The sequence below is a fragment of the Macrosteles quadrilineatus genome, unplaced genomic scaffold (assembly GCF_028750875.1).
Source record: "Macrosteles quadrilineatus isolate MER2022 unplaced genomic scaffold, UCM_ALF_1.0 Scaffold_4__1_contigs__length_99947679, whole genome shotgun sequence".
Lineage (NCBI taxonomy): Eukaryota > Metazoa > Arthropoda > Insecta > Hemiptera > Cicadellidae > Macrosteles > Macrosteles quadrilineatus.
The window spans coordinates 29,553,593-29,569,050 of NW_026542597.1; the positions used below are offsets into that span (position 1 = coordinate 29,553,593).

At 34.2% G+C, this 15,458-nt stretch overlaps 1 protein-coding gene across 2 annotated transcripts in view; it reads left to right on the forward strand.

The window, feature by feature from the left end:
• The window catches only part of LOC128993244 (gelsolin, cytoplasmic), a 57,371-nt gene extending 42,169 nt beyond the window's left edge, over positions 1-15,202 (forward strand). The window contains exons 11-20 of one of the 2 annotated variants that reach the window (XM_054417024.1): positions 1,220-1,310; positions 5,286-5,524; positions 6,041-6,179; positions 6,757-6,851; positions 9,745-9,867; positions 10,511-10,756; positions 11,208-11,318; positions 12,742-12,864; positions 14,611-14,638; positions 14,994-15,202. In XM_054417024.1, the coding sequence (XP_054272999.1) occupies positions 1,220-1,310; positions 5,286-5,524; positions 6,041-6,179; positions 6,757-6,851; positions 9,745-9,867; positions 10,511-10,756; positions 11,208-11,318; positions 12,742-12,864; positions 14,611-14,616 (1,173 nt within the window). In that variant the 3' untranslated portion in view covers positions 14,617-14,638; positions 14,994-15,202. The remainder of the gene's footprint in view (positions 1-1,219; positions 1,311-5,285; positions 5,525-6,040; positions 6,180-6,756; positions 6,852-9,744; positions 9,868-10,510; positions 10,757-11,207; positions 11,319-12,741; positions 12,865-14,610; positions 14,639-14,993) is intronic. The other variant, XM_054417023.1, reaches the window with a different exon arrangement.
• The last annotated feature ends 256 nt before the right edge of the window (positions 15,203-15,458 follow it).

Below are 15,458 nucleotides of genomic sequence, written 5' to 3' on the forward strand. Positions count from 1 at the left end.
ACAGGAAGAAAGAATGGATACTCAACTAACTTACCCCAGCTCCAGGTAAATGACAGCACAAAAAAGTATTAGATTTCTTCTTATTTCTTCTGAAGAAACCCACTTGTAGAAGCCGGATATAAAATTAAAATTGTACACTGTCAACTGCCTGAACCCCTTTTCTTTGGTAGGTAAGTTTTATATCAATTCCTTCTTCCTTCAAGTATTCTTAAGCCAAAGTGTTCCATCCTCCAAATACCAAGTATTTCAGTTTGAAAATGTCTCCGAGATTGGTATTGTAACTATGATAAACCATCTACTCATATATTCTGTATTGCCAGATTTAACCCTTTGAGTGCCAACGTCCGGGGAACCGGACGTTTTTAAAACGAGCCAAAAGTGCCGACGTCCGGCCGACCGGACGTTTTTAGAACGAGCCAAAAGTGCCAACGTCCGGCTGACCGGACGTTTCGTAATGATCGAACAGTTGTCATAACAACCGAATGGATACTCGGATTCTTTTAACCCATATATTAACATCGAGTCGAAAGTTACTAGATGCGATACATCAATTTTCGTTGGTCGAAATATCGAAAATTTGATTTTTACGAAATTTTAACCTAAAAATCGCCAGATCGCGCTCGGCATTTTTAGCGCGAGCTTCGGGAAAAATCATCGGCATTTTTTGAGCGTTACTTTTATTTCTCGCCTGGCACTCTAAGGGTTAAAAATTTGTATCAATCTTTCATTAACCAATCAGAAAAAAACTAAAATTTTGCCAGTCAAAAAACCTTTTACCATACATCAAACGCCACAGGGATGTTGGTTGAATAAAATTCTTGTTTATATTATCAGAAGTGGGGTTCCAAAGCTCAAATTGTTTTAACTCCGATACTTTTTAATTGTAATAGCTCCAAATAATTTTAATTTGCAATAGCTCCGAGTCCTTTCAGATTTATTGGACAATTTGTGAGGTCTGTTGGAGCTCTGAAATATTTACACATTTTTATTTTAAATGTTTAAATTCCTTTAGTTCCAAGGGTGTGTTCTCATTCATATCTACACAATTCATATGTATTCAGAACTACAATCTAAGATCTCTTGACGGATACAGGTAATATAAACCTTTCATTGTAAAAATCAGTGATCCAGAGGCTATACCATAAAAATCTTCTTTTTTGTTTAAAATTTAAAATCAACTACTACACGAAAACATTCAATTTCTTTTTTGATTGAACAGATATCCAGAGTTGTTGAACAAGCTGAGCCTGCTGGCTTCCGGGAATACTTCGGCACTTGGACCAACACTTTTGGACGCAGGGGAAGTTCTGGTAAGAAGATAGTATTAATTTTAAAAAATCAGTTTTTAATATCCTCTCCAGACTTTAGTAGACATTAAAAAGTTCTTCCAAAAATTATACTCTACAAAATAAAACTATACAACTCATCCAAACTTATACTAATTCTTAATTCAATCAAAACATAACCTACAGAATTGCAGAGTCTATAATTTCATGGCATAATACTATTGACATTGAAACTTCTCTTGCTAGTGCAAAACATTTCCTATTGAGGAATGTTTTGATGTGTGTTCAATACCTGAGTTTGAGTTCGCTGAGGTCAATTAAATGTTATTCTCTCATTTTAGCACCATGTGCTTAACTTTTTTATCCAAATACTATAGTCCAGTAAATCTGTCAGAAAATATAGGGGTTGCTATGCAAAAGGTCGGGTAGTTCTGATTTTTTGATATGTTTTTAGTATTGGGCCCATAACATAAAATCCAAGTTATCCACCTCGAGATACTGCCGCTCGCCGCGGGGCGCGCCACTTGTTATCGAAATATCAAAAATATGGCAATTCCTATTGTTATTCACTCGTTCTCGCGAACCGTTGATTTTACCGAAAATTTTATATTATTACATTAAAGAAGAATAAATTTGTGACAGTTTAAGCCCAACAGCAAGTATGTAGCGTAAATAATGGTCAAAATACAGACCATCAAAATAAATAAATTTTCCAAAGACGTATAAAAGCTGTGGTTTTTTTTATATTTCCACAATATAGTTGTTTGAAGCAAACACCGTATTGATTTAGAGAGTATGCCAGTTTATTTGCTATTATTAGAAAATAAATGAAAGTATGAATAAAAATACCCCCACCTCAGCAAACCTGCAGACTAAGCGAATTTCCATTTTCTTGATTTGATTTTCACAAACCTATTTAAATAACATTAGGTTTAACTGGTACCTAGGTTTGCTGCTACAGGGAGGGTAATATATTATATAAAATAATAATAGTATGATAAGAAACAAATAAATTTACCCAATTTTATAAAAATGTGTCTATAAATAAGGAAAAAACATTAATTAAAAATCTTCGCTTTAGAATAACTTGAGGTTTTTTAATTTACATTTTTTAATTTTCTCCGTAACCAATAACTGTAAAAAAACATTTTAATGTTCTAAATTATTTGTTTTTAAGCTCTACAAAATGGTTTAGAGATACATTGTAAATGTTTTGTGGGTCAAAAATACGAAAAACCCGATAAAGCAACCGTTCCCATGGCCTGATCATGCTTCGCGAACTCGTTTTAATAAATGTAGGTTTACATGCCGACAAACAGACCTTCAAAATATACCTTCAACGGCAAAACTACTCTTCCCAAAGCTATCAAATGTTTATACATAAACATTTAAGCTAAGCTTTGGGTACAATACTTTCACATGAAAACAAAATAAAACAGTTTAACATAGTTAACAGTTTATTGAGGCTGAAAGATCAGGCAAAAAAGATCTTCCAATTACAATCACTCTACAGATCTTCCATGCAGCGGGTATTTTTTCCACGCCAAGTGCGCCCATCTATACAGGACATGCTGAATATGAATTGAAATACAGGATTGATATTGAAGAACACAAAAAGTTCACAAAGATCGGAAATTTCACTACAAGACGTACAGACATGTTCTGGTGTGGAATTTGGTCTGATTAGACCATCGAACAGGCCCTAATAAAGACAATGAAAAGCCCTGATGGATTGACTCGAGGACGAGGGATAACAGACAACATTTTGTAACTTGATGGGCGCTTGGGATGACCCGTCCTCATCAAATCTGTAGGAAGTTGAGAAATATTATAAAAAATGACGTCAGTTGAACATTAACAGTGAGCAACATGTTGACGCGCGCCATTATCGCATTGCTCGAGACAACGAAATTGATGAAAAGATTAAATAGTGGTTTCCTCAACACACACCATTCAATATAAATGATATGCTGATTATTAGCAAATTTCCTTTATAGGGAATACGCTATTACAGTAAGTCTCATGGTAAGACCTAGACCCGGGACCAATTTACTTTTTCATTTTGGTATTCCTAGAGGCCAAAAATACTGTTGGTTCAAATTGTTATAACATATATAAATATATATATATATATATGTATATAGGCCTATACCAGGTGTCCGAAAAAGACTCCATAGTTTTAAACATACCTCACGATACTATTGTTCAAATGGATGAGTAATAATAATTTCGTGCTGTGTAGAGTATACTTCAAAGTTTTAGTTTCGTACGTTGGCAATAAGTTGCGTAAATCTATTTGACCTTGAACATAGTTTTGTTAATAAATTATAATACAAATAATAAAATATTAATGATAAAAATGAGTAAAAATAGCTTGCATGTCTGCAGGGCTACAAATGGTTCGCATATTGAGGTGTGATAGTGTTAAAATAATTTTTATTTTATTACCTTTCATTTAATGTATCAGCATAGCCTTCTCTATAGTCAGTTGTCTATAGTCAGTATTCATAGTCTATCAGTCGTTGAACAGTAGTTTGTATCTAGTACAATAAATAAATAAATTTTCAAACTAGGTGAGTTTTTTTGAGACCCTGTATAAAAAAAAACTAAAGATATTACTAAACTGTATCCAAAAAAGTTATTATCGTCCATTAGCACGATGATTACCAAAAATCATCCGATTTAGTGGAATTTAGTACAAACATTACTTTTATTTGTGAATGAAGAGATGGACTATTTATCATTTACTTTGTATTGTAAGGGACTTAGCCTATTAGTTTTCCTTGATGGCCAAATAAATCATTGAATCATTGAATCATGTAAACGTACATTTATTTATTAAAACGAGATCGCGAAGCATGATCGGCATGATAAGGCCATAGGAACGGTTGCCTTATAGGTATTTTGCCAGTAAGAATATTTTTTTTTCATTTTTAACCCTCAAAACTTACAATTTTACAATTGTATCATTAAAGAATTTTGTAGAGCTTAAAAACAAATAATTTAGAACATTAAAATTTTTTTTACAGTTATTGGTTACGGAGAAAATTTAAAAAATGTAAATTAAAAAACCTCAAGTTATTCCAAAGCGAAGATTTTTAATTATTGTTTTTTCCTTATTTATAGACACATTTTTATAAAATTGGGTACATTTATTTGTTTCTTATCATACTATTATTATTTACTAAAAGATATACAGTACTATATTACCCTACCTGTAGCAGCAAACCTAGGTACTAGTTAAACCTAATGTTATTTAATAGGTTTGTTAAAATCAAATCAAGCAAATGGAAATTCGCTTAGTATGCAGGTTTGCTGAGGTGGGGGTATTTTTATTCATACTTTCATTTATTTTCTAATAATAGCAAATAAACTGGCATACTCTCTAAATCAATACGGTGTTTACTTCAAACAACTATATTGTGGAAATATTGGAAAAAACCACAATTTTTATATGTCTTTGGAAAAATTTATTTATTTTGATGGTCTGTATTTTGTCCATTATTTACGCTACATACTTGCTGTTGGGCTTAAACTGTCACAAATTTATTCTTCTTTAATGTAATAATATAAAACTTTCGGTAAAATCAACGGTTCGCGAGAACGAGTGAAAAACAATAGGAATTGCCATATTTATGATATTTCGATAACAAGTGGCGCGCCCCACGGCGAGCGGCAGTATCTCGAGGTGGATAACTTGGATTTTATGTTATGGGCCCAATACTAACAACATATCCAAAAATCAGAACTACCCGACCTTTTGCATACCAAAATGTCTTATTTTACTGGACTACTAGAGGTTGAGCAATATTTAAAGGTCTAAATAATTTAATCCAAAATATGGACGGCAATTATTTTTTTGTTGTTGATAAATTTGGTGAAATAATAAATAAAAAACTATACAAGTAGCAGGTTAACATAAAACACACATTATAAAAAAAAAAAAAAAAAAATTAAATGTCTTCAGCTGATATGGGTGACAAGGGAGTATGTTTACAGGCAGTAACAGCCCTGTCCGTAACCGTGGTGTTCGCTCGGTGCTGTACGACTGCGACCCGGCTGTCGGCTTCATGCCCGACGACGGCAACGGAGAAATGGAGATCTACAGGGTGGAGAATTTTGAACTGGTTCCAGTAGAGCGCAACACTTACGGCAGGTTTTTTGGTGGGGATTCCTACGTGATCAAGTACAAGTATCACGACGGCCCTCAGGAGAAGTACATCATATACTTCTGGCAGGTTAGATGATATTTATATTTTGTGTGTTAATTATTTGAGGGGTGTTTATAATATTGTTGTTAGTAAAGAAATAGAAAATATAACCTTAGTTTTTTTAATCCTATTCAGGATATAATTAAACTACCTACTCTTCGCTTTCAAGGCTCTTGCCTTCAAGATGCTTAGCTAAGACTTTAGTCAGCAAGTGTTGTGTTTACAAGCTAATAGCACACAATGAATTTGTAACTAATGAAACAATTAGTATTCATATCCTGGGGTTTCAGGTAATATTTAATGTATTTGTATCTTGTACTTTTGACATATGCATTATAGCCTGCATATATTTGCCACTGTTCAACACTTTTGTGATTTTCCCATAAAAACCCATGAAATAACAAAAAATTGAATTTTCAACATTCTGTAATTATAGTTTTATTTCATCATACTTCGTACTATTACTATTCTTAGATAAACAATTATGTTGAAAATAAACAAAATTTTTAAGTGAAATATTTTTACCATTCGTTTATTTTTCAGGGCAAGGATAGCACTCAAGACGAGCGTGCTGCCTCAGCAATACATGCTTCAAGATTGGACAGTGAACTCGGGGGCCGAGCTTTGCAAGTTAGAGTGACCCAGGGACAAGAACCTACTCACTTTTTGCGTCTCTTCAAAGGTAAATGTTATTTGGATAAATGACGATTGTTATTTTCATCAAGAGGCTTAATATTTGGAAAACCACAGTTAGAGATGTTTAATAAATGTAATATTCTTCAGAGCTTAAAGGTAGACATACTAAAAGTGTTGTAAATGCTGTGAATTGTATTGTTTTTAAATGCATATGAAAATATACTTAACAATAATTCATGAGAACCAGTTACCCTTTTCAGACCTCTACTGTTTATATATTTATTGTTTTTTATTCAAAATAAAATAAGGTAAAACAACTTTAAAATTAAAGGTGATAAGAATTTTCTAGATTTTATAGCACATTGAATGACAATATTTCTGCAAAGTTATAAGACATTGTCAAAAAAGGTTTGATATCGTCCGTGAAAAGTGTACCTTTTTAATAGAGATTATTTATAATTACGGATAGTCTAACTTAATACACTTGTTGGAAACTTTGTTATCTTTTACAATAAAATTTAAACCTGTACACCATTTACCAAACCTTAACTCAATTGCAAACCTTTGGTTGCACTAACCAAGTACAATAATACTTTTATTAATGTCTCTTCTTGCTTATGCAGGAAACATGATCGTGTTCCTCGGGGGCAAAGCGAGTGGCTTCCGCAATCTTAGAGATCATGACACTTACGATGTTGATGGAACTCGTCTCTTCCAGGTAAATATACATTACGGTGATATGCTCTTCAAAAACCCTATTATTCACACACCTTTATTACCAACTAACCGTTTGAACTCCAAAGGCTGATATATTGGACATTGGAATAACATACCAAAATGTTCCTCTTATAACTAACTATCTGCAGGGTGATTGATATAAGTGTTTTATTTATTTTTATTGTGTGCTGTTTTATTTGAAAGTTATAAGAGAAAAATTCAAAAATTTTAAGTTGTAACTGTGTAAGTTGTGTGTAACTGCCTTGGATGTTTTATTAAAATAATTTTAGTCAAGTTGAAAAAATAGTTTTATCCGCCATTTTTGTTAATACGGCCGCCAACTTTTATTATTTTCTTATGAAAGACCTTATATTTTTTTAAAATGTAAATGCATTTTAAAAAGGTTTTTATTCTTGGAATTTTTATCTCTAAGGCCCAGCGCACACGGTGTGACTGTTTTACAACTACAGTTGTGTCTATTGTGCAATCAGTGGAGTGTATTTAAGTGCAGTTTAGTTGTTTTTAAGTTTAAGTTTAAGTGTGCTTACTATGTCAGACTCAGACGAAGAAGACGTTATAGCTATTATCAATACCGAAGGAAGACAGCGAAGAGAGAGCATTGGGTTTAGTTCACCCTTATTTGAGCAAGAATGTTAGTTCTAGGCTGTTTGTAGCAGCTAGAGAGCTGTCACAGTCGTATAGGAAATTTAAATCTTTTTACAGAATGTCAAAAGACACCTTTTTGGAACTTACAAGATACAAAATACCACCAAACACCACCAAAACACCCCGTGGTCTCGTGCAACTAAAGTCTGCAACGCAACTGCAACCTCGGGCCCACAGTTGTATGTGACTGGTTTCAAACGTTTTTTGAGATCGCCAACAACCAGTTGCGTCATGTGCCTCCCCACTGCAATACATTGCCAAGGTCACAAAACAGTTGCACGTGCAACTGGTTTGCAGCGACGGTTGTAAAACAGTCACACCGTGTGCACTGGGCCTAAAGCTACCTACTCGTTTGGGAGTTGCAGTGTGTTACAACTAAGAATAAAATGACTTGCGGTGTACATTCTACCTCATGTAGCTCCTTAACAAGTAAGCTTAGAGAGAAAAAGCTAAGAGCATACAAGTCTTAAAATTGCATCTACATTCTAAAAAGACTATAAAAAAGTAAAAAAAATATTGATTCCACTGTTTCAAAAATGGCCACCATTTTCAAAAATGGCAGGAAATTTGAAAATAGGAAAACTGTGTATTTTATGGTCTTTTACTTTCTTCCCCTATACCATAGTATATGGAGAAGGTATTGTTATCGTCAAAATTTTCGAGTTTGAGTTTTGAGTGGATATATTCGTTTTGGGTCCCCCTGGACCCAAAAAAGTGGTTTTCGAAGTGATGTCTGTGTGTGTGTCTGTGTGTCTGGATGTGTACAGAGCTAGGGACTACACCTGTAGTCCTATTTCGATGAAATTTGGTATGTAGGTACTAACCCGTGGTATCTCCAGGCGTTTTTTTTTCATTTTTTAGAAATTTTTATTTTTAACGGGGATTTTCCCATAAAATGACGGAAAAATAGAATTTTCCCAAAAATGGCCCGAACGATTTTGATAAAAATGTAATATGTTTTAGCCCTTTAAATTCTGAACAAAATGGTACAAATCCCATTTCTGTAAAAATTACGTTTCAAAAGTTATCGTAAATTATGTTATTTTCCCATAAAATAACAAAAAATAGGATTTTAGAATAAAATCTGGTTTTTAGCGAATTTCCCATATAGGGAATAAGCTATTACCGTAGTACTCATGGTAAGACCTGGACGCGGGACCGATTTTTTTTTTTATTTTCGAGGTCCCTAGAGACCAAAAACATGAGGCCATCCGTTCAAATTCATATATATATATATATATATATATATATATATATATATATGTGTGTGTGTGTGTCCGTTAGCACGATAACTCGAGCAAAAATGATCCGATTTTGATGAAATTTGGTACAAACGTGTAAACCTGTATTCGAACGAGTTCATGATCCAGCATGATCGGACCATGGGAACAGGGGTTATTGAAGCGTTATTATGCGCCTAATGGTTACGGAGAAAATTCCGAATAAACTGTAAATTTGAAATTCCCATGTTATTCTTATGGAGAATAAGTAAACTGTTGTAGTTTGCTTGTTTATGAACATATTTTGATCAAATTTGGAAAATGTTTTTATTTCTTACTAACTATTAAAATTAAAAAAAAAACAGTTTTACCCTCCCTGATGCAGCAAACCTAAGTACTTTTTAAACTAATTCTATTTAAATCGGGAATAAATGTTATATTTTTAAGTAGACATTTCAGTGTAAATCCAATCAGTCAAATGGAAATTCGCTTAGTCTGCAGGTTTGCTGCGGCAGGGGTATTATTGAACATAGTATGTTATGGTCCTTACAATTTAGATAATGTTTTTCATTTTTTAGAAATTTAGATTTTTAATGGGGATTTTCTCATAAAACCCCATAAAATAACGGAAAAATCGGATTTTCCCAAAAATGGCCCCAACGATTTTGATAAAAAATTTAGTATGTTATGGTCCTTTAAATTCTGAACAAAATTGTACAAATCCTATTTCCGTATATTTACTTTCACCGCTTACACATGATTAAGGTTGTTGACAAACTTATGGGAGGAAGTATGTGTCAGAATGCTGATACCGTTTATTTACTCTGTGGTTTTTATGGTCTGTGTACTTATGGATAACAAATAAGCCTATCCATGAAGTTTAAAATGTTAAAATACATACCCTGGTATTGATTACTGTCCCAAAGTGGTTTGTTACAATTCTAAATCCATTCCATTGACAAGGTATGATCAAAAACATACTTTTATGAACTCAACGTGGTTTTGCAGGTTCGAGGCTCTTGTAAGGACGATCTCCATGCAGTTCAGGTCCCTGAGCGTGTCACTTCCTTAGCATCCAACCAGGCTTACGTTCTGGAGACTCCTGGAACCACATACTTGTGGATTGGCAAGGTAAAACCATTGACTTTGAATATTGCAAGTAGACTTCTCATCCTTATTGCGATAGCTTACTTTTCCTGGTGTGTGTTTAGTCTGGGACAAGTGTGTTGGTGTTAACAAATTATTTCTCTCTTATTTGAGGGTGTATTTTAATGGTTTTCTGGTTTATAATACTCAAGAAAGAGCGATGGAGATTATTGGAGGCTTGATGGAGTTCCACCCCAACCAGTACTTTTCCTCATCAACACAACCCCTCCGATAAGTATAATCTGTAGCATCCTAATCATTATGGCCCATTTTCCTCATATATCTCTGGACTGGTTCCGACACCTTGATTTGGGCCCTCCAGTCTGAATCATTTTCAAGTAAACAAAATAACCTAAAAACAAACAGAATTCATCAACAGTCTTGAGTGTTACAGGACATAAAACGAAGCTTAAAATTATTTAATCTTGTCTGGATTTAGAGCTTGAGGATATGGCAGTAGATTTTGATGAATTTATTTTTCCGGTGGTGGCAAAAACTGCTTTTCCGAGTTGGAGAACCTGGCTGAAGATGTAAGAAACAAATTGTCTTCAGGTGATCTTTAGTCCTTGAGAGAGTATGTTCTGTCTACAACACCTCAATTTAATGATTTTTTTTCCAATGGTGGCAGGACTGCTCTTCTGAGTTGGAGGACCTGGCTGAGGATGTGAGTGGTCTGCTCGCCCCTGGACACAGCGTTACAACCATGAGCGAGGGTGGCGAGCCTGAGCAGTTCTGGGAGGCGCTCGGAGGCCGAGGCGAGTATCCGTCCACTCTGGAGCTCCACCGACCCATCCGAGCCACCAAACTGTTCCATTGCCACGTGCCTTTCCCCAACAAGCTGCGGGTGGAGGAGATTCACCATTTCTCCCAACAGGTTAGTGCTTTAAACTTTATTGTAAAAGATATCAAAGTTTCCAAATATGATAGTATTTGGGATAAACAAGTAAGTAGGCTTGCTCTTTATTAATTATATTAAACTGGTGTAAATACCTGCTTCGTAGTAATCCTAATTGTTGCTAGTGTCGCAACTAGTTTAGACTTTCTACAAAGTCATCTTTAGGCACCAATTTATACTTAATATATTCAACGTAATCCGGAAGCTAAATTCTAAAACTTTATTAATTCTTGCTCGGAGGACCGATATAAGGACTAATATAGGCTTTGTACTGTACCTTTGTCGTTGTCAATTATTATAATTACAAGAAACATTTAAATTAAAAATTTGATTTGTTTGACTTGGTTTTTCCCATTCATTCTGACACTGCCCAACAATTGTGTTTTTATCATTAGCAGTAGATTTAAGTAACTTTCAATTTTGTTTGCAGGATTTGTTTGAAGATGACGTGATGGTTTTGGATTCTGGAGAGTTGGTCTATGTTTGGGTTGGAGACCAGTCCACAGAGGAAGAAAGAAGACTAGCTATTAAAATGGCAGAGGTATGTTTAAGTATAAGATCAAATAGTGCCTATGCCTAATCAAGGCAACCCTTCATGCAATAATCCTATGATTGGGTAGACCAATGTATACTTTAATACTTTTTAGTGAAATGGCGACCATACAAAGTAGGTATTTTAAGCCAAGTATGAATGGAGATGAGTGTAGGATGAGTGGTGCGATCTTGTAGCCTTGTTAGTGACTAAGGCCGACATATTCCTTAGACACAGCTGTTAATTAATAGCCCAAACAGCTAATGGCAACTAAGGGGCCTACAGTTTATAGTGGAATCCGAACCACATTTTTGCCTTTATTGGTCTAATTATCAGGATAGTACTGCGGATAACCGTAGTACTCACCCGTGCGGACGTTAATCCACACTAGGGAGTATCGCATCCACAGTGCATGCCTATAAATATCCACAATTCGTGACCTCCTAGTAGCTGAATCACAGGACGATGCCACCCGTCCCAGTGTGTAGGAACTAGCAACCTTGAAAACAAAAAGTCAATTGTCTTATTATGATATCCGCTATAACCAACCATATCTTTATCAAAAGTGAAAAGTAAAGGAAAACAGTGGTAACTCAGCGAAACTTCTTTCTTAGTTGTTCGCTCAGGTGTAACAAACTAAAAAAAGTAAATTGTTAAATAGCTGTTTCCCTATAGGGAAATTTGCTAAAAACTAAATAATTAATATATCCTTCAGTTGTTAGGGTTTCAACTAACTTGTCGAAAAAAAAAAAACAAACAGGTAGCCTATACAACTATGACCTTTGTTAAAAAAAACCATAGTTTTATCCAAATCTAATTCAATTTTTTAAAAGCCTCATGGTTTTTTTTACCTTACCATCACCATCATTAGACCTACATTTAAATTAAGCTACTAAGTGACATGCAGTTTTAGAATCCAAGTGAAATTTGAGGTTTGAGTTGTTTTGGAAATTTTTGGGGACAATGCTTCAAAGTAGAGTTCTTTGATTTATTTTTGAGGTTTTAGCTTTTTGTTTATTAAAGAGGACATTTTTTATGTATTACTGGAATAGTAACAGGGTACTGGTCCAGGTTTTATAGCTTGTTCAAGTTGTTTATGGTAGCTCGAGTAATAAATGAAAATGCAAGATAGAAAATGAAGGTTGGGTTTTGAATGATCAGAACAATGTTTTATTTTCATTAATAATAATTACAAGATCAATTAACTTACAAATGTTACTAAAAGTTTGGATTCTTTCAATGTTGAATGCCTGCTACATCTTCTAATTCTCGAGCAGATCAGATGTATAATTTTGAGTTGCTTTTTATTGTGATTAATTCCAGGGTTTGATTTATGAGAGGTGTGATCAAGTTAAACTTGGTTTTTACAAAAGAATGTCGGCCCACCCTAATAAAAGTTTGATAAGATAACCGTTATATTCTTATATTCCAGGACTACCTAGAGAGGGATTACTCCCGCAGACCAGCTGATACTGTTGTTGTGGTAGTTCACCAGGGAGAGGAGCCACTAAGCTTCCGTCGGCTCTTCCCAGAGTGGGACACGGACATGTGGACGGTAACTCTTAAAAACACTTTGCTTAGATCAAACCTCGGAAAGTAAAATAAAAAAACACTTAAAACATATATTTAAGCATATTGTTACTCACAAGACGGTAAATATACATAAAATATGGTATGTGGGAATCGATTACGATTGGACACTCCAATCATCATCAGACCCTATAGACGTATGTCTGATGAATGTCTCTCATTCGCCTATTGGGTCTGATGATGATTGGAGTGTCCAATCGAAATCGATCACCACATTCCATCTTTTATGCATGTTTACCTTGTGAGTAACAGTATAAGTGTAAATATATGTTTTGACGTTTCTTTGATTTACTTTCTGTAAATTTAATAACATGTACAATGTTGATCAAGAAGTTATTTAAACTCTCAGAAACACTTTACACAGTTCAAATGATTGACATGCTGATGAGTAGACACCCCAACTATAATGAACCAGCGGCGGCCAAGAATATTTCATGAGAGTGTACATTAAGTTTCCTTTTAATTGGCTTGGTTGAAACGCTGGCGTATTTGAGAGAAATCATCGTTCATTTTCATTTGAAATCGGCTACAACTATAACAATGGGCATGGAATACCTACTTTAATATCCACAAGTCAATGATTAAAACTTGAGGTAACTCTGAATAGTTCCTCTTTAATGGCACACTGTCGAATCTTGTACTTAACAATGGCATGAATCTTGATTGGTTGTTTTAGAGGAAATAGTACTTTGCCTAGGAATGCATTCTGGACGAAGGAGTTGGTAACAGAACTCTGCTTGGTGACAGTTGATAGCACACTAAATAAAATTTAATCACACAATGAATTTGATATTTCGCCCCTCCAAGGGTGCTTCATCTAAGCTTAATTCAACAAATTTATTGTACAATCCTTCAGGTACATTTACCAAGATTTTATATTGTAACAGTTTTAATTATGTTAAAAATGCTGAGTCTATTTACTCTCTCTAAAACATTGCCTCTCTGCTTCATGTAATTTTCTTCTTGAAACTACTAAATTTCATTCTCGGCCAAACGCCATGCAAGGGTTCTAAAGGCTTATGCTATCCTTGCTTCAACTAAGTCAAAAATGGAAGCCATTGAAAGAAAACACTAGTTTAAATTTGCAATTTTTAATCTTTCAACGGTGCCTATTTTTTACTCAGTTGTCCGTTTTAGTTCAGATTTGCGACAAACCTATGCTTACCTTAAAGATGTTCTTCTGACTCCCAGCTGGCCGTTCCCCTGAGAAGGTAGCCTATCACTGAATGATTAAAAAAAAATCTTTTATGTCCAGTGACTTTATTCCAAGTTATGTAGTTATATCTTTGTATCATTTTTTGAAATATTTAGCTGTCTGGGGATTTTTTAAGCGTAAAAATACTCGAAAAATGTCCATTTCGAACTTTTGTAACTCTGTAACCATTGACGTTAAAAAGATTATGAAAAGAACGATTTTTATTTAAAATTTATCAAAAAATGTAGTTTTGCGCTAAAAAAACTATAAATATTTTCAACTTTAAACCCCCTCCCCACCTAACTCGACTCTCAAAATGGTGTACAATACAATACGGGGAAGACTATGTTGAACGGTTTGGAGTCAAAAAAGTTAGCTTTCACTCTAGATGTTGAGATTTAGGTCTGATTGCACCCTATTTAGTGATTTTTACATATTACTTTACAAATTATTATGAGATAGTTGGAAGCACTGTAATTCTATGCACCCTATCTAACTATGCTTTGTATCTTTTAGGCTTAACTTTGACTGCTGTATTTCCAAGGTAAGTTGCACACCTTTCTCTTAAGCAAGCATCCTAATTCATGTTAGAAGACGTTTCTTTTATTTACTTTCCGTATTATATTTTCTAAATACCATCAACAAAATTTTAAAAGATAATAGAAGCAAAACGGCTATGGCAAACCCACATAACAATGCAAAAGTTATAACTTAATGTTCAAGGTTATGTAAACAAGCACTACACGAAATTGAGGGTTATGTATTGAACTAGACAATACAAAATATGCTTATCTTTATTATTAATTTGAAGACTTGCTAGACGAGTAGAATCTATTCTGATTATTAACATACCAACTTACCGGTTAATTTATTTACCATAATAATTTGGTTTTTTTCAGAATTCTGAAAGCTACGAAGATCTGAAAAGAAGAATCATCGATACAGTTGAAGATCTTGATGATGATGACGATAATGATGATATTGATGATGACAAGAAATGAAATTTATTAGCTTGTCTTATTGGATAACATATAGTTAGGATTTAGATAGATTTTGTTACATAATAAATAAAGTATCTATATATTTAAAAAATAAAATTAAAATTCAATTTAGTTTGATATTTTTAACAGACCTTTAAATAATCCTTTTAAATATCATTCTTTAACCCTCTGTCGGTCGCAACTAATCTATTAGATACCGCAACATGAAAATTATTGCCATTTCAAGTCCTCGTCCCAAAACCAGTCTTGGCAATTGTGCCGTTTCATCCCCTCACCCCAACACACCTAGTATCGCTGTTAACGTCGTCCCGTGCACACATGCCTTGTTTTACTCCGTTGTATCTGATAGATACAGTGCTACCG